This window comes from Balaenoptera musculus, chromosome 16 (assembly GCF_009873245.2).
Source record: "Balaenoptera musculus isolate JJ_BM4_2016_0621 chromosome 16, mBalMus1.pri.v3, whole genome shotgun sequence".
NCBI classification, from domain to species: domain Eukaryota; kingdom Metazoa; phylum Chordata; class Mammalia; order Artiodactyla; family Balaenopteridae; genus Balaenoptera; species Balaenoptera musculus.
The window spans coordinates 9,506,673-9,528,756 of record NC_045800.1 but is presented as its reverse complement, the minus strand read 5'-3'; the positions used below and the strand labels follow the sequence as shown (position 1 = coordinate 9,528,756).

General features: G+C 49.1%; 1 protein-coding gene across 17 annotated transcripts in view; it reads left to right on the top strand.

Moving 5' to 3' along the window:
• The window catches only part of TACC2 (transforming acidic coiled-coil containing protein 2), a 212,876-nt gene extending 191,781 nt beyond the window's left edge, over positions 1 to 21,095 (top strand). For 10 of the 17 annotated variants that reach the window (XM_036828561.1, XM_036828563.1, XM_036828567.1 and 7 more), the window contains 8 exons: positions 187 to 276; positions 6,568 to 6,711; positions 7,174 to 7,250; positions 10,767 to 10,810; positions 16,434 to 16,594; positions 16,813 to 16,919; positions 17,310 to 17,430; positions 20,543 to 21,040. In XM_036828561.1, coding sequence (XP_036684456.1) covers positions 187 to 276; positions 6,568 to 6,711; positions 7,174 to 7,250; positions 10,767 to 10,810; positions 16,434 to 16,594; positions 16,813 to 16,919; positions 17,310 to 17,430; positions 20,543 to 20,608 — 810 coding nt within the window. In that variant the 3' untranslated portion in view covers positions 20,609 to 21,040. Of the gene's footprint in view, positions 1 to 186; positions 277 to 6,567; positions 6,712 to 7,173; positions 7,251 to 10,766; positions 10,811 to 16,433; positions 16,595 to 16,812; positions 16,920 to 17,309; positions 17,431 to 20,542 lie in introns of those variants that run through there. The other 7 variants (XM_036828574.1, XM_036828572.1, XM_036828571.1 and 4 more) reach the window with 3 other exon arrangements.
• Positions 21,096 to 22,084: the final 989 nt, after the last annotated feature.

Below are 22,084 nucleotides of genomic sequence, written 5' to 3'. Positions count from 1 at the left end.
AAATGAGACACTTATTTCATGATCTGCTGAGGTGTTAATTGTGAAAGAAAGCCAACGCGTATGTTTTCCCGAGTATCTGTCATGACACATTCACGTGGCACATTCGTTTCTTGGATGTGGAAAACATTTCCGTCCTGTCTCGATGCATTTCCCCTGCGGTTTGCTCATTTCCCACCCCTCCGGCAGGAGGAGTTAGAGTTTGCCATCATGCGGATAGAAGCCCTGAAGCTGGCCAGGCAGATCACCCTGGCTGCCCGTAGCCGCCAGGACACCAAGGTACCGGTTTGCTGCTGCCGTGTGCTGCCTCTTGAGAATGTTGTGTGGTCCAGAAGCTTCTTTGCTAACCATGGCCAGGCAGGTGTTCGACAAAGTATGATTTTCCAAAAAGCTACAAGTGTAATTTGTGCATAAAAGTACACACTGAACACACCAGCAGGATGGTAAAGCTTGTTGAATGGAGGAAAATATGAGAAACCGATGTCCAGTCAGTGGGGTAAGGAAGCTGGAATAAGATTGCAAAGTTAGATATAAAACAGGTTAATACTAGCTAAACAGGACAGATAATTCATAACCTTTGAGGTTCTTTTTTCTTCCTACAGAAATCATTTGCTTCGCTACTAACAAAAAATAATTTGCAACTTTTCTATTTTCTACAAGTTAACGTCTAATTATACTGATACTGGATCCTAGTCAATAGTGAATAGGTGAAAACAAGACCTTCCTGAGATGTCAGATGACCCTTAGGCCAGGGTCAAAAGGATTACAGAAAAGCAGTCCTTTTCTGCAAGGGGAAAGCGTAAATATTTTAGGCTTTGTGGGCATCTATTTGATCTCTGTAACAACTACTCAACTCTGGCACCGCAGCTCTGCTAAAGCAGCAGCAGACAACATGTGGATGAATGGGTGTGGTGGGTTCCAGTAAAACCCTTTTTACAGAAGAGGGCAACAGGCCATTTGACCCATCGCCGTAATTTGCCAACCCTTCTCTAGGGTAGAGTGTGATATTGACAAGACCTGCAGAAATTGTTTTGCTGGCTTCCAAGTTTGGAGTAATTTTTCTTAACAACTGGAATGCGTTGCCGATGACATGCACGATGGAGCGTGGTCCAGGGAGGTTCAGCCCACCCCCAGGGCTGACGGGTGCGCCTGGTCTCTGAGGAGCCGCCTCATTCCCTCTCCCACACCCCGCCCCCAGTTGGCAGCCCGGTGAACCTGGGTTGTCAGACCAGGACTGGGCCCCAGTGTGCTCTGTGGCCCTGAACCAGTTGGTGAGCCTCTCTGAGCCTCAGTTTTTCCATCTGTGACAAGAGGCAGGCTAATAGCAGCGAGTTTGCACGTTGCTGTGAGGACAGTAGGTGACGTGCAGAGAGCCTAGCACACAGTAGGTGTACGGTCAATGAAAGCTGCTGGGAGGTGACCTTCACTTGTGCCTCTGTTACCTGATGAGACTCTCCCAACATCTCTCTTCGGACAGCAGGTCCAGGTCCTATTTTACAGATGTGGAAAACGGAGCCTGGGAACCAGCCCAAGGCCTGACTGTGATTCACTGGCCTTCCGGGAACCAGCACTAGAATCTCCATATGGGAGCTCATTGCCTGTACATCTCAAGTAACAGCTCACTTGGCAGAGGGGCCCGTGCTCTCTCCCGTCACTTGTCCTTGGGACAGGATCAGGAGTTCATCTGCTGTCCCTGCCCTGTGGGTCCCCCACATGTGGTTTCCCTGGAACCAAATGGGGACCCCTCTCCAGAGACATCTCTCAGTGAGAGAAGATGGTCATCCCATGGGTGTCCAGACTGGGAACATCGGATGTTTACAGGAATGTAAACACCGATTGCTGATGTCCTTGTTCTTGTGGCCAACCCATAAACTTGGGTTTAATTTCCGTAAAAATGAGATTTTTAGAATGCATTAAGCAGTAAGGATTTTTTCCCTGTTAGATTTATTTCTTGATGTCCTTGGGTAGTGGCTTAAACACAGAATGAATTGCTTGACGTTTGGTCACTATAAATACAGTTTATTCCTGTCCAGAAGTCTGAGGCAGAATTGAGCATGTTCTCAGTGGTTCCAATTGAGTATAAAGTGTTCAGGACTGCCTGATACCCGTGCCTCCTTCTCAGAGACGGCCAGCAGTTGACTTCCCATCAGTTAAAGCCTGTTCTCAGACCATGTGTCCCGATTTTGATTGAAAATACTGTCACGTGAATCTACTGAGTGTGGTTTGGAGAGACAGCCCCCGCTCCCTCCTTATGTATTCCAGAAGGGCGTGTTAAAAGAATTATTCCAGAGGGGTAGAAGTGTCTTGGAGTATGAGGAACATTTTTCTCTACCATAGGAACTTGTACCGCTTTTGTAAGAAGTATATTAATCTAGTGACCTTGGCCCATGGAAAATAGATGCTCTTTTCTGTAGCTCACCAGACCTAGGGTGGTCCATTTACCTGAACCCAATTAGGTTTCTGTGGGTTTCTTGCTGGTGAGATGCTTGATTACCCCTTAGCGCATTGGAAACTGCTGATATATAGAAAGAGAAGACAGCAGCTGTGTATCCAATTTGCTCTTTTTTTCTGCCCATATGTTTCAGCTGCAGGTGACCTAACCCAGTGTTTCTGGCAGCATGGTCTTAAACTGTTGCTAACACAAAATGAAATCACTTGGAATGAAAAAAACTCATACTGAGGGGATGAAAAACGTCATGAAATACGATGGGGGTGATTTCTGGCCGCTCCTGTAAGCGGCTTCACTCACGTTTCCCTTCAGACTGAGGGCCGGCAAAGCCAGCCTTCCAGGCACTGGTGTGCGGTTTCCTGTCTCATTAGTCAGAAAACGTTAGAAATGAGGGAAACTCCATAGGGGCTGGGGTGTCAGACTCCTTATTGTTTTCCTTCCACACACTTCTGGTGGAACTGAATTCGGTTGTGTCCTCCTAGTGGGGGATCTGACCAGGTCACTGGCTGTGAGGTGCTTCAGCCCTGAATTCACCGCTAAACCAGGGTGGATAGAACCTAAGCGTTCCATCTGTATGGCTTTCCGAGGGCTGCAGGGCACAGGGATGGATTTAATTTGTGTGTATAACAGATACTGGCTGTGGTCCAGTATCTGGCCTTTTGGGATTAGGGGGACCCTATATAAAGAAGGAAGGATGTGTCTGGGTAACATAGGAACAAGGATCATACAAATGGCAAGCTTTGGGACCGGAGGAGGTCCTAGAAACAGGCTCCCCCGGGAGGGAAAGGGTATTAATCTTCAGTGTGTGATTCCTCCAGGAGTCCTGGCCCGTAAAGGAAGATGCCTGGGTTGTCACAGCATCAGTGGGAGAAGGAATCAGGTCTGGGGCAACTGTATGGTTGGTGAGCGGCCTGATAGCATAGGTTCCTTTTCTCATTCTGTGTCCGGAAACCACCCACCCCGGACATTTACCCAGGTGATACCCGAAACCCACAAGAACAGTCTGAAGAGCAGTGACAAAGGGCTGGCACGTGGGTTTCAGCTTATTTGCCAGTTTCAAGAATTTGTGGTTATCGTCTGCAGCCTGTGTTGAGGTCTGAGGCCATGTCTTGACCCAGTGGGAAGGAGAGTCCAGTTGGTGCTGGTGGCGCCTCCTGTGGGGAGTGGAATAAGGGCACATATCAAGTGCCTTCCTCTTGTTTGCCATCCTGAACTTGAGACCCGCCCCTTGTCAGATTTGGATGGGGTGGCACCGGGGTGAGGCTGCTCTCTGCCTGACCTGGCGCCACGTGGCCCCGACACCCCCCAAGCGCCCAGCCTGTGTCTACGCTCCACGACCTTGGCCCATGACCTGATCTCGGCTTTTGGGCCCTACCCCTGCGCCTTCTCACTGCTCTCCCACCTGGTTCCCGGGGACGGCGATCCTGCTTTGGTCCAAGACATGGCAGCTTCCCCTGAGCCTGGCAACAGCGGGTTGGACACAAGGAGGATTGTGAGCCTGGGTGAGGGACAAGACCCCCAGCCCCTGGCTGCAAGGCCAGAAGGACCCCAGGCATGAGGTCTGCAGGCCTGACCCAGGTGACAGTGCCCCAGGGGTCCCCGCAGGGACCAAGATTTGAGAGAGTGTATTGAGAGGTTGGACGTTGGTCCCGTGCTGTCTTGAGTCGTGGCCATTTCACATCTCAATTTGTGATTCTGGTGGCTTTTTGGTTTCTCTAAAGTAGCAGGTGGGAGGTTATGTGAGAGAAACAAAGCTTAATCTAAGTCTGATCTTAAAATATCATCAAGAGACAAACCTATTCATTTCAGCTAAAAACAATTCCTGGTTGTAAGAGAAAACCAGGGTGTGTACCTTGAATTGCATTAACATGCAGATACTCTGGTAGTAATTCAAATGGATTCTGAAGTCATTATGTTTCTTTGTTGAAAACACCAGGTGGCCAGGATGACCGGTGATAGTGAATTACTGTATCTGGTAGTAACCATTTGCATTTACTTAGAAAGCTCTTTATTTTGTTTATTTTTCATCCCCTTCCTTGTTTTACAAAGGACATTAGGCAGCTTAAAGATCATTACTTCCTGCACTGGTCATATTTTGTTTCTGCCCAGTATGATAAAGTTAGTTTTAATTAATTTTCTCTTGCACTTCAGAGAGCTGGTTTATCTTGGGTCAGAACTGAATCTCATTCTGGGAAACGATTTGGCCAAATCTTATTTAGAGCCTCAATTTTTTCATCATCAGAGGGACCAGGATGAGTTGGATGGTGTCTAAGGTTCTTTCCACTTTGAAACTTTATTCTAATTGTTTTCAAAGAATACATTATTTTACTTAACTGACAGGAACAGAAGAGGATTTAAAAATCCTCTTCAGAATTTTGTGTTTTTGAACTTTCTCGATAAATGTAAATACTGAGTCTTGGTGTCTAGGTATAATTTTCAGTTTACTTCCTGAGAAGTTTCCCATTTGACAAGTAGAACCTTGAAAAGATCTCAGACATCAGAGATTAACGCCTACGTGGGAGAGGCTCTGCCCTCTGGTCTGGTGGCCCTCTTTCTTCCGAGAGGTCAGCCTGCCTGCTCCTGAGGGCTTTAAACTTGTGTTCTGCTCAAATGTCCTGTCACCGAAGATCCTGGCATCCCACTTGACAGGTGGGCGTGTCCCACCTGGGGCCTGGTGCTCCCCTCTGACCAGCAGTGGTCATTCTGGTCCCATGTGAGAGTTAGCCCAGATACTCAAGGCCAGGCAGGGGCAGTGACACCCACGCGGCAGACGCTCGCTTCCAGGGCAGCCTACGCCGCTCAGTTCATCGTGCATGCGTACAACTAACTGGCCGTAACTCGGTGACCTCCAGTCCTATCCATTAAGCTTCCACCTGCGTTTTCTAAGCTGTCACAAGTTCATTGTCTCTGAGGCCACAGTAGGGTAAGCATGCCTGTTCCCGTGATTGAGGAGAGAAATTCTGCTCAAGCACCTTCGGGTCACCCCCTTCCCAGTTACCACCTTTCATCTCCTCTGCTTCCGTCTACAAGATAAGCCCTCACCGTTCCTTCCCCACACCTCTCTCTTTCTCCTACACTGTGGTGTTCTGTTCACGGCTCCATCTCTTCTCATAAATTTCCCAAAGAAAAAGCAGTTGCCCTCCGCCCATTACACCCCCATTGCTTCACGTCCAGCTGGACTCTGGTAACCAGGGTGGAGGTTTGCCTTGGCAACCACGACGGGCCAGGAGGTTAATGAATCGGACTGAGAGTGTGATTGGTTTGACGTTTCTTTTGCAGTAGAACTAGACTGACAACCCCGCTGCACTGTTTGACAATGTTCCTAATGCTGCATTTCGGGTGTGCTGGAAATGGCTGAGCATTTGTGCAAAGGGAGGAAGAGTCAGCACAGGCCTCTCCTCCCTCCCAGGAGGCTTGTGACTGTCCAGTGTCAGTCGTGGGGGCAGGGAATCACACCACGCGTCGAGGGGGCTTATCGGCACAGGGGGATGTCGTCAGTGATCCAGTTTTCAGTGTTCCCGCTGACGCTGTAACTCCAACGTACTGCTTACCTTTTGGCACCCAGAAACTAGCTCGCTGAAGGTGATGTTGGTTGAGAGCTATGGTAGGCCTTAAGCTTTGTGTGAATTATATCCTTTCAAATGGAGCTAACCAACGTCCCCTAAGTTGAAATGTGGACAAGTCTTACAAAAATGATCGGATCTGTGGTTACTCAAAACTGGGAAAACATAGAGTAGAATTCAACACTGTTCACCGTCAGGCTTTTATTTTGGAAGTGGAGCCTGCTAGAAGATGACCTTGGTTCTTATGCGCTGTGCCTAAATGCCTCTGCAGCTGATAAATGGCAGTGATAAACGGGCACCAGACGTGCTTGACTCCAGGGCCTGGGAGCTGGGGAGGCGTCCGCCATTAGCCCCTTTGTCAGCCAGTGCAGGTGCAGAATGATAGATTTCTGTAGATTGTATCCGGCATTTCCCCATCCATTAGTCTTAGCATTTTCTCATACTTTTGATGTTCTTTGTTTCAAAACCATACAACTGACCCATTCATGAGAGGATGAATGCACTTCTCTTTGTCATAAGATGAATGTTAACTTGTTAAAATTAAAAACCATTCCACAGAGAGAAGCTGCTCACCCAACAGACGTCACCATCTCCAAAACAGCCTTGTATTCCCGCCTCGGGACGGCCGAGGTAGAGAAACCCACAGGCCTTCTGTTCCAGCAGCCTGACCTGGACTCCGCCCTCCAGATCGCCAGGGCAGAGGTACTGTGGCGTGTGCGTGGCTCAGAGAAGGCAAGGCCGGCTCTGGGTGCCCTGGGAAAAGCTCCGGGTGCTGCCATGTGTAAATAAATGTATGTACCCACGGTCCACAAAGCCAGCATCTCTGGACACAGACTTTCTCCTCTGACCACTGCAGGCAGAGACAGGCGGCAAACCGTGGGTTTTGATCTTGGACACTATCGTTTAACGAGCCTTTAGGGCCTCGTTTGAGTTACAACAAAAAAGCACATGCCTTTTAGTTGCTCTCTGTGGGCACTGTGAAAGTCTCATGTTTGGCTTATTTCTATCTCATGCTCGGGGAAATTCTCTAAACACAATTATTTGGTGTAGCAGGTTTTAATTCCATATTTATTTAGTGTTTCTTTGTCTTGGTGTATGAATTGCTCAGAACTGAATTGACTCATCTGGGACTAACCTTCTTCCTCTTATTCTCCCTGATACTAGATCATAACCAAGGAGAGAGAGGTCTCGGACTGGAAAGATAAATATGAAGAAAGCAGGCGGGAAGTGATGGAAATGAGGTCAGTTGTGATGCTTGGGCTTCCTGGTACCTGGGGGATGCTTGCCTGTGGTTTGATAACAGCTGGAGCTGGTGTGGCCCATGAACAGTGTCCTCTATAGAAGTTATCCATTATTCCACAAGGTTCGTATTTTCACAAAAGTATTCTTAGGGTATTACTGTTATTAAAATACCATGAGCATGGGTCACATAGTGCAATCGAATAAATATATGTACAAGGAAAAACAAATCTCCTTCCCACTCAGCCTCTGGTTCCACACCCTTCAGGTAACTACTATGCACCATTTCTGGTGTATCCTTCCCAGAATTTTCCATTTCTGATCCCAAATGTGTTAAGGCATCTATGTAGCCTCCATTTTTCTTCAGAAGTGGAGTGTAGAAATGTACATTACCCTACACTCTTTTTTAACTTAGCGTAACTTGGACAGATTTTTACACATCTTGACCTTATTGTTCAACAGGTGCTTGACAGTCCTTTTAAGGGTCTAACATAATTAATTTCACCAGTCTCAATCGATAAACATTGAGGGTGTCTCCCAAATGTCGCTTGAGTGATTTATTTTCATTTGCTGCCTATTGTCACAGCAGTATGACAGCTACCACATGGTAAGTACCTGCTGTGTGCCAAGCACTGTGCTTTTGGCTGGAGACACGCAGTCTGTTTCTCCCCACAGCTGTCGAGGGGATGGTCAGCCCCGCTCGAAGGCTCAGAGAGGTTAGGTGACTTGACGGAGGCCCTGGAGCTTCTGGTTAACGAGAACATGGATTTGAATCCACCTTTCTGACTCTGAAACCCAAGCTCTTTGCACTGTACCCAGCGGCCTGCCTCTTTGCTTCCACTCCTCACGTGCCTTTTCCCCTTTATTTCCTTTCTCAATGTATCATCTTCTTAGAAACTAAGAAACCATCTCTGGGGCTAGAATTTACCCTTGGGATGTGACTTTTTAAACTATATTGTAAGTGGCGTTTTTAAAGCAATTTTGACCCAAACCTCTGCTCTGACCGTCCTGGGTTAGCACATCTTGTCCAGGGTCTGGATGCTGCGGGGTCTAAGAACTGCTCGTGGCGGGGCGCAGGGGGCATAGTTCATTTTCCACACACCTGCCTTTCCTCAGCACGAGCTGAGGCAATTGCAAGAGAAGGTATGGATTCAAGCACAATCATTTTAACAAGACAGGAGGTCTGGCACTGTGCCAAAAATACATAATAGGCTTCATTTTAAAGTCTCAAAGTGTGGGAATAAGAGAATGAATGCATTTTTAAACACTGGTCGAAGAATTTGTACATTTTTAGTACACTTAATTGCAGTAGTAGCTGTTAGCTAATTATCAAAATCATATTCCTGGCTACCGTTTTAAGTAATAAGCAAATGTTTAGGTGATCATATCCCATTTTCTAGGTCAAATAGTATCTTCCTGAAAATTCTTCTGTTAGTTCCATCTATCTGCTGACAGTTTTTGTGATCACTTCTGGAGCTTAATCTTAGTGCTATTTCACATTCAAACTGAGGCCCTGTAGTTGCATTATTTTAAAATCTCTTTTATCTTTTTTTTTTTTTTTTGGCTAAGGGGGAGTGGGGGAGGGAACCGGGTGGCTTTGGTTTTTTTGCCTGCACTCAAGGTGAAGGCAGGACATACGGGGAGGCTGGAAGTTCTGTCTCTGATTCCTTTTGCTTTCCTGGGAGAAATTGTACCTCTGGGGGCTCCAGGGAGTGCTGTTTGCTAACGGGTATGGTGGGATTTCAAGTGTCACCAGCTGGCACAGAGGCACTAGTTTTTGGTGCCGTAAACGTCAGCCTCTGGAGCCAGACCAGGTGGAAGTCAGGCTCTGCTTCGTAGCTGCTTCTGAGTCTGTTTCTTTTTCTTTCTTTCTTTCTTTTTTAATTGCGGTACAGTTGTTTTACAATGTGATGTTAGTTTCTACTGTCCAGCGGAGTCAAGTAGAGTTCCCTGTGCTATACAGCAGGTTCTCTGAATCTGTTTCTTAACTCTGTGTCTAACTTTCCTCATCTGTAAAATGGGGGTAAGTCACAATGCCTGGAGGCAATGGAGCCGAAGGGTTATAACGAAGACTCCAGAGTTGATACCTGGGTTTGAATCCTAGCTCTACCACTTTGTAGCCCTGGGATCCTGGAAAGGTTCCTGAATGACCCTGTGTAGCAATTCTAGGGAGACCACTTCTTTGGCCCCCGGTCTCTTAGCACTTCTGAAAGGACACATCCCTTACTTGCTGTGGTCCCGCCTCTGCCCTCAGTGGTGGTGGGTTTAGATGGGGCAGCCTCAGAGATCCATCACTGTTTTGTGATTCAGGGGTGCCAGGAGGGGTTGTTTAAGCACAGAAAACATGAAGTGTCTCTGTGTAGGATTCAGAGAGAGAATGCAAGTGGGCTTATGTTGTGGTTGCCTTTCTTGTGGTGGGTCTGCCCTTGGGTGAGGCAGTGACCTTGCGGCCAAGGTCAAGAAGCCAGGGACAGACACCCAGCAGCTGCAAGGCCTTTAGCCTTTGCAAGAGTGTGTTCTGCTGTCACTGTCGCTTTTAACTTCATTTAATTCCCACCCCCCAGTTCTGAAAGTCAAGGTCTAAGGTAATCCTCACTGTACCAGGGAGTAAGCTGAACTCTCAGCATCCATTACTGACTTGGCCAAATCACACAGCTCGGAGAGGCAGGGTCAGCTGCAGTCAGGTCCTAGATCTGTTGGAGATTAGTAGCTCTTGGTTCGCTTGTGGATTGGATAATGTAGGTGAAACCCTCAAGTCTTTTTTGAGAGTTTCCTTTAATCTTATAAGCAAGGGATCTTAGTGCTTTTGTGCAGCTTCTCTTTATTGCGCCTACCCAAGAAGTGCTACTGTTTCCTCCCCTGCCACTCCCCACTCAACAACACAGGTGACTAAGAAGTGGTCCCTGGGCCTTGAGGAGCTTCCACTCAAGTACTATGATGTATGTTTTGGAAGAAGATTCAGATAAAATGTTATGGGGTTCTAAGGAGAAATCAGGGAAGGCTTCCTGGAGGAGGTAGCATTTGAATTGGACCTTGAGAAACAGACTATGACAGGTGGAAAGAGAGAGGGGAAGTGAACAACATGGGCAAGGCCATAGAGGTGAGAAAGCTCGGAGCAGACAAGAAATCATTTGTTCTCACTGAACCGCTGTGTTCACAAGATGGCGTGGAAGGAGGTAAGATTGATGAGGAAGATAAGGCCCAGGTGACAGAAGGCTTCGACTGTCAGGCTGAAGGTTTGGCCTTATTTTTTTTCTCAGTGGGCAGAGGGGAGACACAGAAGGTTTTGTATAAGGGAGTGATTTGATCAGTCTTGCACTAGGCAAGTGAACCTATTTGGGTGTGCAAGAAGAGGGCTGAGGTTGGAGGGGTCCCTAGTAGTCTGAGCCACCTGTGACCCATAAGACTTGTCCTCTTAGACAGCGGTCAGGCTGTTGATATCCAGCACATGGGCTCCCGCGTGAAATTAAAAACCATTGTGTGGTCACGGTTCCAACCTATTTTCACTTCTTTTACAGGAAAATAGTGGCTGAGTATGAGAAGACCATCGCCCAGATGATAGGTGGGTGTCCTCACTGGTGGGGGGCTCAGACCTGCCCTGAGATTTCTGAACTTTGGGGAGGGCTTTGAAGGTAGAGACTCGGAGTGTGTTCCTCTCAGGTTCCTCTTAGAGCATGAAGCCCTTTAGGGAGGGACCAGAGCGTCCCAGAACATGGCTCTGCCCCAGATCAGTGAGTCTGGGGACCTCCTGGAAACACCTGCCAGCATGTGTGTCCCTTAGCATGAATTATTCATGCCTGTGGGAAGCCGTGGCTGTCACTTCAATGGCCACCATTTGATCCAGCCAGGATGGCCCACCTCATGGGGAAAGAGATTTGGGTTGGTTACTAGGATATTTGGGTGATTTTTTTGCTCATGGGAGAGAATCAGATCTCTATAATCAAATCTCTAAACCCTAATTTAGTTTAGACACAAGTGAAAAAATACCCGACTCGGCCTTTACACAGAGGTCTAGAACAAGGACAGTAGAACACGTGGCAGTCCAGCTGCCTGTCCCTATGAACTGGTCACAACACTATTTCTCACTGAGGTTGGACACTGCCTCAGAATCCATCTTAACACAGCATCCCTGGCAGCCAGTACTGACAGATTACTTTGGCCTGCAATAAAAGAAGGCCTCATGTTACAAGTTATACACGCCTGGCTCTTTTTTTTTTTTTTTAAAGAAAAAGTGAGAAAAGGCCTTGCAGAAGTTCCAAGCCCAAGTCTTTTCACTGATGATCATCACTCAGAAATGCTTTTAAAACTCTGGGTGCGAGGTGTGGGATTTTTGTTTATTTATTTATTTGCTTAGGTCCATGATAGCAGTTTTTTAAAAAACCTTTTACTCCAAAGGACATAAGCTCACTGCAAACCACAGCTTGATGCTGTTTTAGCAGGTGACCCCTTGTCATCTCAAACGTTTGGATATGTCACACCACACCTCTAGCTTTTGCCCCAAGATAAATATGACCACAGCCTTGGGAACAGTGAAGAAGCTTCCAACTGAGTGCTTTCCATTCAAAAAAGCTTTAATTTTGGTTTATTATAATAAAGACCATTTCTCCCAGAGCTCAGGGGGAAGCCCATTGGGATCTTTTTAAGGATCAACCTCATGGTGTATGCTTTCTATCAAATGAAACCTCTTTGTTAAATTGGTATAACATATGGATACATATGGATGAGATAAAAAAATAAAATAAACTCTTGGAACTGAAACTGCTGCTGAAAATGGTCAGAAGGAAGGATTTATATCTTCCAGTACACATTGTTTGGCAACCTTTCTGCATCCTGGAGTCTTGGGACGTGAAAACGTCACTCAGACCTACGTGGCTCATCTGGAAACACCCTTCTGCGTCTCAGAGTCATACATTTTTATTTTTTACTTTTGATGATGACGTTTAGGCCAGTGTTGAAGAGGACATGAGCCTTTGTCCTGACAGCAGGCTGCCCAGAGCAACGTGACAGCAGGCTGCCCAGAGCAACCAAATGTCCTTGCTCAGCTGGCAGTCTGATAGAAGCAGACATTCCCTCTTGAAAACTGACAGAGTCAGAGTCTCTAGTTGACACAGTGGCCTGTCCTTGTGGTGACAGAAAGAGTATTGGACTTTGATGCTTTCCACGCTGCAGGTGACAGTAGTTAGAACAGTGTTTTCAATTCAGACACAGTCTGAGGAGCGTTTGGAACCCTGACTCCAGGGATTAAGGCCACACATGCCACCCCCCTATCCCCACCCCCTCCAGGAGACCTGGTGTGTTTGGCCTGAGAGCCCCTGTCTTCAAGAGCTGTGAAACTGCCCCTCTGAGCATTTTCCTGTTTGGGGGTGTTTAAGCACTCTCTGGGTGGCTCTGCGAGACCCCCTCCCCAGCGTCCCTGGCTGGAAGCAGTGCTGTCACTTGGGGTGGCGCCTCATTGTGTGTCTGTTCCTCATCGCCCCCTCCCCATCCTCACTTCCTGTCCTGTTCATCACCCACCTTCCCAGAGCTGTTCTCATCCGAGAGGTGGCATGTCTGTGGATGTCATCCGTCAGTCACTTGCAGGTCGCCACTTAGGGCCACTGTCGATTTCAGGGTCCTCGTGTCCTTGCCGAGGATGGTGTGGGGCTGTGGCATGGCTGGGACTCACTGTAGCTCTGGGTGGGACCTGCCTTCTTCTGAGGCAGGAAACACATCCATGTGTCTCATCTGGATCCCGTATTTTTCGTCTCATTTCCGCTCACCCACCCACCATTCCTCATGGAAAGGGAAACTCAGGCCCAGAGAGCTTGCAGTTCAGGACCCAGAGTGGATGTAATAGCATTTTGAAGTTAAAGCCAGCTTCTACCCAGCTTCCACTAGCCTTGACTCCAGGCTGGCTCCCTGACCTCTGTTTAACCTTCACAAATGCTCCATGTCAATGTGACATCTGTCCTGCCATCACTGTCCATTCTCACCGTATGTTACTGAAGAGAATATGTTTTATTAAGTTCAAATACTGACTACTCAGAATTCAGAACAAAAAGGGATTCCTGTGCTTTCTGCATTCCAGGTTGTTGCGATTGATTTTTTTTTTTTTTTCCTGCTTTCCTAACAACTGCCCTGATTATCTGTTTTGCTTCCATTTTCCGTTGCTTCTTGCCCTTTGCTTGCAAAACAAACAGGCAAGCCTGGTAAGTAAATGCTTTTTCACCTAATTTGACACCCGCCCATTGCAACCCTTATTTGTTTGTTTGTTTTTCTATTTTTGTTACTTTTGCTTTTGTGTTTTGGCTGCATTCCCCACATGGTTTAATAGTATTTCGCCTGAAAAAGCCAGAAAATCTCCAGGGCCATTGTTTTATTGTTGTGTCTAGAGCATCTTGGGTTTTGAGCTGATTTCCTGCTTTGAAGCACCTAGCAGCATTTGTAAGTTACGAAAAAAGATGTGTGAAGCATTCTCTCCTCCTCCGTCTCCCCCGGGAACAGGGAAATTCTATTTTTACAAGGGTTATGGGGGAGAAAAGGAAGCCTGAGGCGGCCTAATCTCAGATCCAGGAAATCAGATGGACTCCGTTTGATAAATGGCTCCTTTACCAAGCCAAGTGAAATGTATACATGGCGTAAAACCAGCCCAGAATGTGCATTGTACAGCTTGCTGAGAACTAAGGAAGCAGCTAAAATTCAAAGAATAAAAACAAGCATTTGGGTACTGGTGGAACTTTGTAACGCCCTTTCTTTTAGGAGTCTAGATGTAGCAAACAGATTGCTGGCGGTTCTGTTCTTGCTATATGTTAAAAAGCTCAGCCCCCTTTGTGGGTCACTGCGACTTGACATCGTACCAGTTCAGGGGAGGCAATGATACTGCTGATAACGGGTCACTGATACCGGGTTCTTACTATGTGTCGAGGGCTTTATATTTAATCTTCTCCCAAATGCCATAAGATAAATACTATGATCCCCTGTTTCAGGTGTGGAGGACAGAGCTGAAAAACTCTGCCCAAGGTCACACAGCTGGGAAGCATCAGAGCCAGGTCTGGAATGTGGGCTCTCAGACTCTGGCTCCTGGGTCTTCACCTCTGCCCTGGTAGCGGGATCTCTGAGAGGCAGGGTGGGAGGACCTCAGGCATCTTCCGGGCCCGGGGTTCTCCAGACGTGGTCCCTGGACCAGCTGCCTCAGCATCGCTGGGGACCTTGGCACAGATGCAGGTCCTCGGCCCCACCCCAGACTGACCGAATCAGACCCCGCTGGGTGGGCACAGCCATCTGTGTGTGAACAAGCCCCCCCGCTGATCAGGATACACGCTCACGTGTGAGAAGCCCCTCATTTTGGAAATGAGACCCTGGGACCTCAAGGGAGGACTTCTGAGCAAGTTTATGGTCAGGGCTGGAGCCGAAACCAGGATGTGGCCCCCTGTGCTATGCCCTTCCCTCCTCCCCACACCCGAGAACATGCCTGACGTCAAGATACAGAAAAGATGCCCGTCTATCGGGAATCTAAGGGGAAAGAACCCAAAGCAACATCTCCCCGCTTTTAAGGGAGCTACATCCTTCCAGGTCCATTCCTAAGAGGCTCACGTGGAGGTGCAGTTATGAGCACAGCCTTGGGCTTGGATCTGGATGTGCTGCATCCTCAGTGAACAAGTGACTCGGCTTCTCCTGTCGGAGGGATAGTCGAAATCTGCCGCAAGGCCGTGCTCATTCATTCACTGCCCGGCTGCACAGCGTGTACTGAGGTGTCCTGTGAGTCAGGCACTGTCCTAGTTCTGGGACAGAGCAGCGGACAAAACAGACTCAGGACCCTGCTCCCGTGGAGTGTGCCTTCTACACACACGTGCACACCCACACGTCTGATTTCACAATACGGAGTGGCCACCGCTGGGCCACTCAGAGGAGGCGTTTCCCACACGGGCTCGGGGACGGCGCCTCTGAGCGAGGCGGGGAGCTTCGGGCTGGTGTTCCCAGCAGAGGCGCAGCAGTGCTGAGAGCAGAGCGTGTGGGGCAGGGGTTTGGATTTTATTCCAGGGCAGAGGGAAGCCCCTGGGGTGGGGTGACCCGGTTTGGACTTCTGGAAGCTCAGCCTGGCTGCCGGGTGCCGGCTTAGGAGCATTGAATCAAGATAACAGTCGGTCCGGCGCCCGACACGTGCAAGAGCCCGGTACACACTGGCCGCTGCTCTTACCATGGCTGTGTCATCATTTACAGCTGCTGTCCATCCTGTGGCCCAGGCAGCCCTCCCAGCTGACCTGGGGCCAAGGAAGGACAGGAGCTTGGAGTGGGGCTTCCCCTCACCCCCGCCACTCTCTGCTGTCAGCAAAGTTCCAGACGGTTCAGAGCAAGTGGTTCCTTGCCCACCCAGACCAATGATGGATTGGCGTACAAAGCATAGAGAATGCTGTGCGGTCGACGGACTTTTCTATAGAGTGGCCAGAGGAAGCCTTTCCCATCAATGTGAGGGGTTTTCAAGGGGCTCCAGGCATATTCACTTGCAGTGGCCCACAAAGCAGTCCCTTTCACCAGGATCAGCCACTCTGAACTGGGCCAGAATTTAATCCTTTTGTGCATAACTGAGAAACTCACTTTGACAGAAATAGCTCCCTTTTCCTGGGAGTTAAGACACTTGCTGTATCAAAGGAAATGTCCATTTTTGTGTGGAGCAGAATTTCAGGGCCATGGTTATGTGGGCTTTGGGTTCACGGGATGTTTTAAGGATGAAGAAACCTTTTTTCTTTTCCAATGACCATCTCTTGAGCTTAATAACACTTAAGAAGGGAGATTCCCTCCCTCACAGCTCAATCTACGGCACCTGTTAATCTGGCCCAACACAAAATTCAGCAGCGATGTTTTCTTTTTTACCTTATGGATCTGTCTGTGTGCTGTGGACAATCAAATAGAATCACCAGGGTCTCCAAGGTAGATATTTAGGAGGTTGCATTGATCAGGTTAAAAAATGCTGGTTCATTTCCATCCCATCTAATGTTGCCCAGGCCCAGGTCTGGGATGCTGGGGCCGTGGATATTGTTCCTTTAGAGAGCTGGATGGGCTCGGGGGAGTGGGTCTGTCTCAACCAAAAGCCAAGGTCTGAGATTGCTCGCTAGTCAGGCTGAGTTGCATCTGAGGCCTCAGCCAGCCCCTGAGACCAGGTCCGCAGCCCATGGGCCCCATCATTTTGTTCCCGTGTTTCCTGCCAGAGGATGAACAGAGGGAGAAGTCGGTCTCCCACCAGACGGTCCAGCAGCTGGTCCTGGAGAAGGAGCAAGCCCTGGCCGACCTGAACTCGGTGGAGAAATCTCTGGCCGATCTCTTCAGGAGATACGAGAAGATGAAAGAGGTCCTGGAGGGCTTCCGCAAGGTGTGCTGATGTTCGCGGGCAGAGCGGGAGGGACGCATGTGGTGGAGGAGGTGGAGCAGGCTGGGAGGATTGCGGGGCGCTCGGGAAGGCCATCCCTGCAGGCTGGGGCGCTCGGACCTGGCTGTCCGGGGTTACACCTGCGTCCCAGAGCGCTTGGGGTTCCCAACCCTCCTTGGCATTTCTTCTGTGGGCTCGACCCCTGTCCTCTGTTGAGTCAGAATGAAGAGGTGCTGAAGAAATGCGCACAGGAGTACCTGTCCCGAGTAAAGAAGGAAGAGCAGAGGTACCAGGCGCTGAAGGTCCACGCGGAGGAGAAGCTGGACAGGTAATGCCCCCCCCCGGGTCTGCTCCCAGGGGCCCCTCAGCAGCCCCGGCCGAGGCAGGCTGGGAGCTCCTGGCACCCCTGCCATTGGCTTGGGCAGGCTGGTTAATCCAGCTGTGTTTTTCAATACAGTTCAACATAAGAGTGCACTCTCCATTCGCATCCATTTTGATAAATAAAGGATGCGTGTTGTAATTTCCAGGGTACCCACTGGAAGCACCTGGGCATCACGAGGATGGGGGTTCTCATGGGCTCCTGTGCTCCAGCGCCCATCAGAAAGAGCTGGAGCCAGGTGGTTGGTTCCCCCTGCCCAGATTTGGGAGGAGGAAAGCGGGAGGCATCTACAAGGAAGGGTGATCATTTCTGATCCCCATCCCCGCCCCGTTCCTGCAGGGCCAACGCTGAGATCGCCCAGGTCCGGGGCAAGGCCCAGCAGGAGCAGGCTGCGTACCAGGCAAGCCTGCGGAAGGAGCAGCTTCGAGTGGACGCTCTGGAAAGAACGCTGGAGCAGAAGGTAACAGGCCCAGGCGGGCCGGGCTGGCCAGACACTGAGACACACAGAGGCTAGGCTTCCTGCACACATGGCAGCTCCGGGACAGCCCACATGTCAGGCACTCCCGGGACAAGTTCGTGCTTCATGAGCATGGCCTCGCTCTCCCTCTGGAAGAGCCAGGTTAACGCGGCCCTGAGGCTGGCCTCTTTTCTGCCTCTCTGGGAATTGCCATTTTTCATTCCTTTTCAGCATTCATTCGTCAGATATTTGCTCAGCACTTGCAGTGTGCCAGGCATAGTACTTTAATCTCTGCATCCAGTGAGCTTACTAGTAAGTGGATGGTACCCACAGGCAACCCGCTGGGCAGAGACAAGCGGCTGCTGCAGAACATGGGCAGCGTCAGGGTCAGAAGGGCCCCCAGGTGTCCTCTCATTTTCGCGGATGGTGGGATCCTCCTGAGGTCCCTCAGCTTGTCCCCAGATTTCCCGATTTCCAGTCAAGTGCTTGGACCACCTTAAACACCGTCTCCCTGGGTGTCCAGATGAGAAGCCCCTTCCACCCAGGGGTGCTGTGAATCTGATTCTGAGTGAGTGTGCGCCAGGCAGGCTTCCTCCCTGCGTGTGCTTGCAGACATGCACCCCCATTCTGGTTGATTTACTGAGCCTTAGGATTCCCCAGGATGGGGTCATCAGAGGGCCCAGTGGCCGGGGGTAGCAGCACTTCACATGCATTGGGGTCCTGATGGGCGTTGGTGAGGATACTTTATAGGCAGGTAGCAGCAGGAGCCCAGGGTGTCTCCCAAATGGTCTCTGCTCCCCTAGAAGCACCCATCCAGGTTCCAGCACGGGCTGGCTGGGGTCCCCAGGGGTTCTGGTCCAAGCAGTGCTAACCTCTGCAGTGGGCAGGTACCACCTCTCACGTCACCTGCATGGTGTCAGGGAAAGAGCCCGGGACTCAGGAGGTTCAGGTCCCTGCCCCTCCCTGCCATCCATCCTGACCCTCGGCAGGCCTGGCACTTCACCTCGGTTTCTAGGTTTGTAATGTTGGAGGACTAAACCGGTAGATCTTGAAGGTTTGAGATTGTTCCCTCTTGTTTCCATCACGGTTTGATGGTGTTTAAATTGCATCCTGATGTTAGCTAAATCAATAGAGCTAAAACCAGGGTCAGGAGAGATGCTTTTCAAGGCACCTGGCCTGTTCACATGGTTACAGTCGCAAAGTGAAGGTGATTGATGCTAGGTTTTCTGGCAAACTAAAAGACAAAGAAGAAAGCAAGTTGGATTTGCACTGTTTTGGATAACAGAAAAAATACAAATGTATCTGCAGACATAGTTTTGTCTTAAACTAAGACTCAGGAAGAAGGGGTTAACCACATGAGTTCTTCGCTAAATGGCTCTAAGTGACATGGAGGGGGCGGTCTCTATTTTCAAGAGATTCAGAAGCATGATTTCCCCCGAGGGCAGCTCTTAGGTGAAGGTGTTGGGCATTTCGCCCAGTCGGGACTTGATAAAGTGAGCCGGGACTTTTGCCCAGTGAGCTGAGCTCCGTGATGGGGCAGTTTCCTGGGCGGTGGGCTGATGGTGCCAGGATAGAGCTTGGAGAACCTCCAAGAACTGATAGCGAGTGGGTCTGCTAGTGCCTCTCAGCATGCCTAATACATAAAATAGCCAAGCTGTATAGGAGCCAGGCCGACCTGAATTTGCATTCCAGGTTTGCTATGTCTGACCAACTGTGTGACCTTACGCACAATGCTTAACCTCTCTGAGCCTCAGTTTCCTCACTGAAAAGTGGGGGGATAATAATGGCTACCTTTAAGGGACCGTGGGGAGCACAGAGTGCGACCACAGGGCCTAGGCTGGGTTTGCATGGTGACCGGCACGTAGTAAGCGCTCCAATAAGATGAAAAATCACTCTTAGCAGCCCCAGCAGTGGCAGTAGTGGCGATAATAGTAATTTCAGGATTAGTGGCTGGTCCTGCAGCCCATGCAGAGTCCCATCTTCCAACAGGCATTTCAGTGCCTCAGGGAGCCGAAAACTCTAGACGGGCCAAGGCCAAGGGGATGTTCCAGGTGGGGCTCTCTCCCGGCGGGGTTGGTGGCAGGGCTGCAGCCAGGACCGAACCTCTCCCCTGCTAAGGAGGGCTGATTCTTCCCAGGCACCGGCTCAGTGATGAGTGGCACCGGGAGCCCAGCCCGGACACAGGGTACGTGGCTCTGGGCTGGAACGTGTCTTAGGCCCCAAGGTTTCCGGGGAAGGGCCTCAGTACAGCCTCAGGGCACAGGCTTGTGATTGACTTGCCTTCCATGGGGACCTCGAGGAAAAGCTGGCTGCACAATGTTCTGGGGATACCGGAAAGATCTCGCCCCCTTGGAGAGGACCCTTCAAGATTGGCTGCTGAGACAAATCAGCATCAGGCTCGACATTTAGTCCATCTGAGAGCTGAGCCACTGCTATCCAGATGGAGGCGTCGCCCCATTGGATCCCGTTCCTGGAGAATAGACAGTGTTGTTGGATCACTGGTGCGAGATGAACACGTAGTTGGCTCCTCTTGATGGGGCTTCCGAGGACGGGCAAGGTGTGACTTGAGGAGCCCCTGAAGACGTCTTGCATCTGCCCTCACCTCTCTCCTCGGGCCCTGTATCCACAGCACCTCCTCACCTGGCATCCTCTGAATAATGCTAGGGATCCCATCCAGGTAGAATTGCTTATCCCCTCTGGTGGCATTTCTCAAAAACAGCCACCATCCTTCTGTGCCCACATCCGTGGAGGCAAATAAACGGAAGAGAACCAGTACTAATTAAGCCTTTACTACGTGCTGGCCACCGTGCAGGGAACTTTATATTTCTTACCTCATTTAGTTCTGAGAGAGACAGATGTTATTAACCACACATTTGAGATAAGGAAAATCGAGGCTCAGAGAGGTTGTGTAACTTGCCCAAGGTCACACAGCTGGAGCTGGGATGTACAGATTGTTTGGCTCCAGGTCATTTCTTTTGCTGCTTTAGATAAATTCAGGGGGACCAGGTGGCCTGGAGGACCCCTTCCCCCTAAAAAGCCCAGTGACCATTCTGATTGACTTGATTTCAAACAACCAGGAGATTTCATCAACCTCTTTTTTTGTCTTCATTTGCAGAATAAAGAGATAGAAGAACTCACCAAGATTTGTGATGAACTGATTGCCAAAATGGGGAAAAGCTAACTTTGAACCAAATGTTTGGACTTTGACCATTGCGTGCAATATGACCGTCGGCACACTGCTGTTCCTCTGTTTATGTGGACAGGTTCTGTTTTCACTTTTTCGTATGCACTACTGTATTTCCTTTCTAAATAAAGTTGATTTGATTATATGCAGTACTAAGGAGACTATCAGAATTTCTTGCTATTGGTTTGCATTTTCCTAGTATAATTCATAGCAAGTTGACCTCAGAGTTCCTGTATCAGGGAGATTGTCTGATTCTCTAATAAAAGACAAATCGCTGACCTTGGCCTTGCCCTTTGTACATGAGTTTCCAGGGTGAGCGGCTTTTGGATTTAATATGATCATGTACAGCTTGCAAAGGGACTCTTGCCTTAAGGAGTGTAAACTTGATCTGCATTTGCTGATTTGTTTTAAAAAAAAAAAAAAAGAAAATGCATGTTTCAAATAAAATTCTCTATTGTAAATAAATTTTTTTCTTTGGATCTTGGCAATAAGTGTGGCTGTGATTTATTTTCTGGGAAAGGCTGGGTCTTTTCTCACCTTTGTTAAATCATATCAGATTTGGCTTTTCACTCTTCTCTGTCTGGGCTCATTTTTTTTGTCCACAGATTTAAATAACATTTCCTTTGTTATCGTGGTTGTGTTTGTAAGATGAAGCAATTGAGAAATATTGACTTGCTACTTAAATAATTGAGTGTGTTGAATTAGCTTAGATTTTGTTTTTACAAATTCTCTTGGACTTTAGGGGGGCAAAATCTACTTCCCTTTATTGGCTCAAAGAGGTAGCAGGCTGTCACTCTTCCTGTTCATTCCTTTAGTCTGTGCAGATCAACCCTGAAATGTTGTCCATTCCTCTCCAAAGGAATAGGAAACAGTGGCAATTCACAGTGGATGACAGGTAATTAAGCCACTTTGGAGATTAGGGGTATGTCTCCCTTAGATTCCCTAACTGCTCCTAAGTTTCCCAGGGACCCCAGCTTGAAGGGTGGCTGTATAAGGGCAGTGAAGGGGTAGGGGGGGTGTCCCAGTTTCCCAGGATGGCCGTAACAGATCACCACAAACTTCGCAGCTTAAACAACAGAAATGTATCCCCTCGTAGTTCTGGAGGCCAGAAGTCCAAAATCAAAGTGTAGGTGGGGTTTGTTCCCTCTGGAGGCTCTGAGAGTCTGTTCCATGCCTCCCCCGGCACCTGGCCGTGGCCGGCAATCCTTGATGTTCCTTGGCTTGTAGCTGCATCATGCCAATCTCTGTCTCCGTCTTCACGTGGCCTTCTCTTCTTCTGTCTCACATCTGCCTCTCCGTTCTCTTATAAGGACACCGCTCTTTGGTTTTAGGGCTCATGCTGTATCCAGGATGAGCTCATCTCAAGATTCTCCATTACAACTGCAAATACCGTATTTCCAAATAAGGTCACGTTCACAGGTAGTGGGATGTGGATGTATCTTTTGGGGAGGACACCTGTGGTGTGGGGTATTG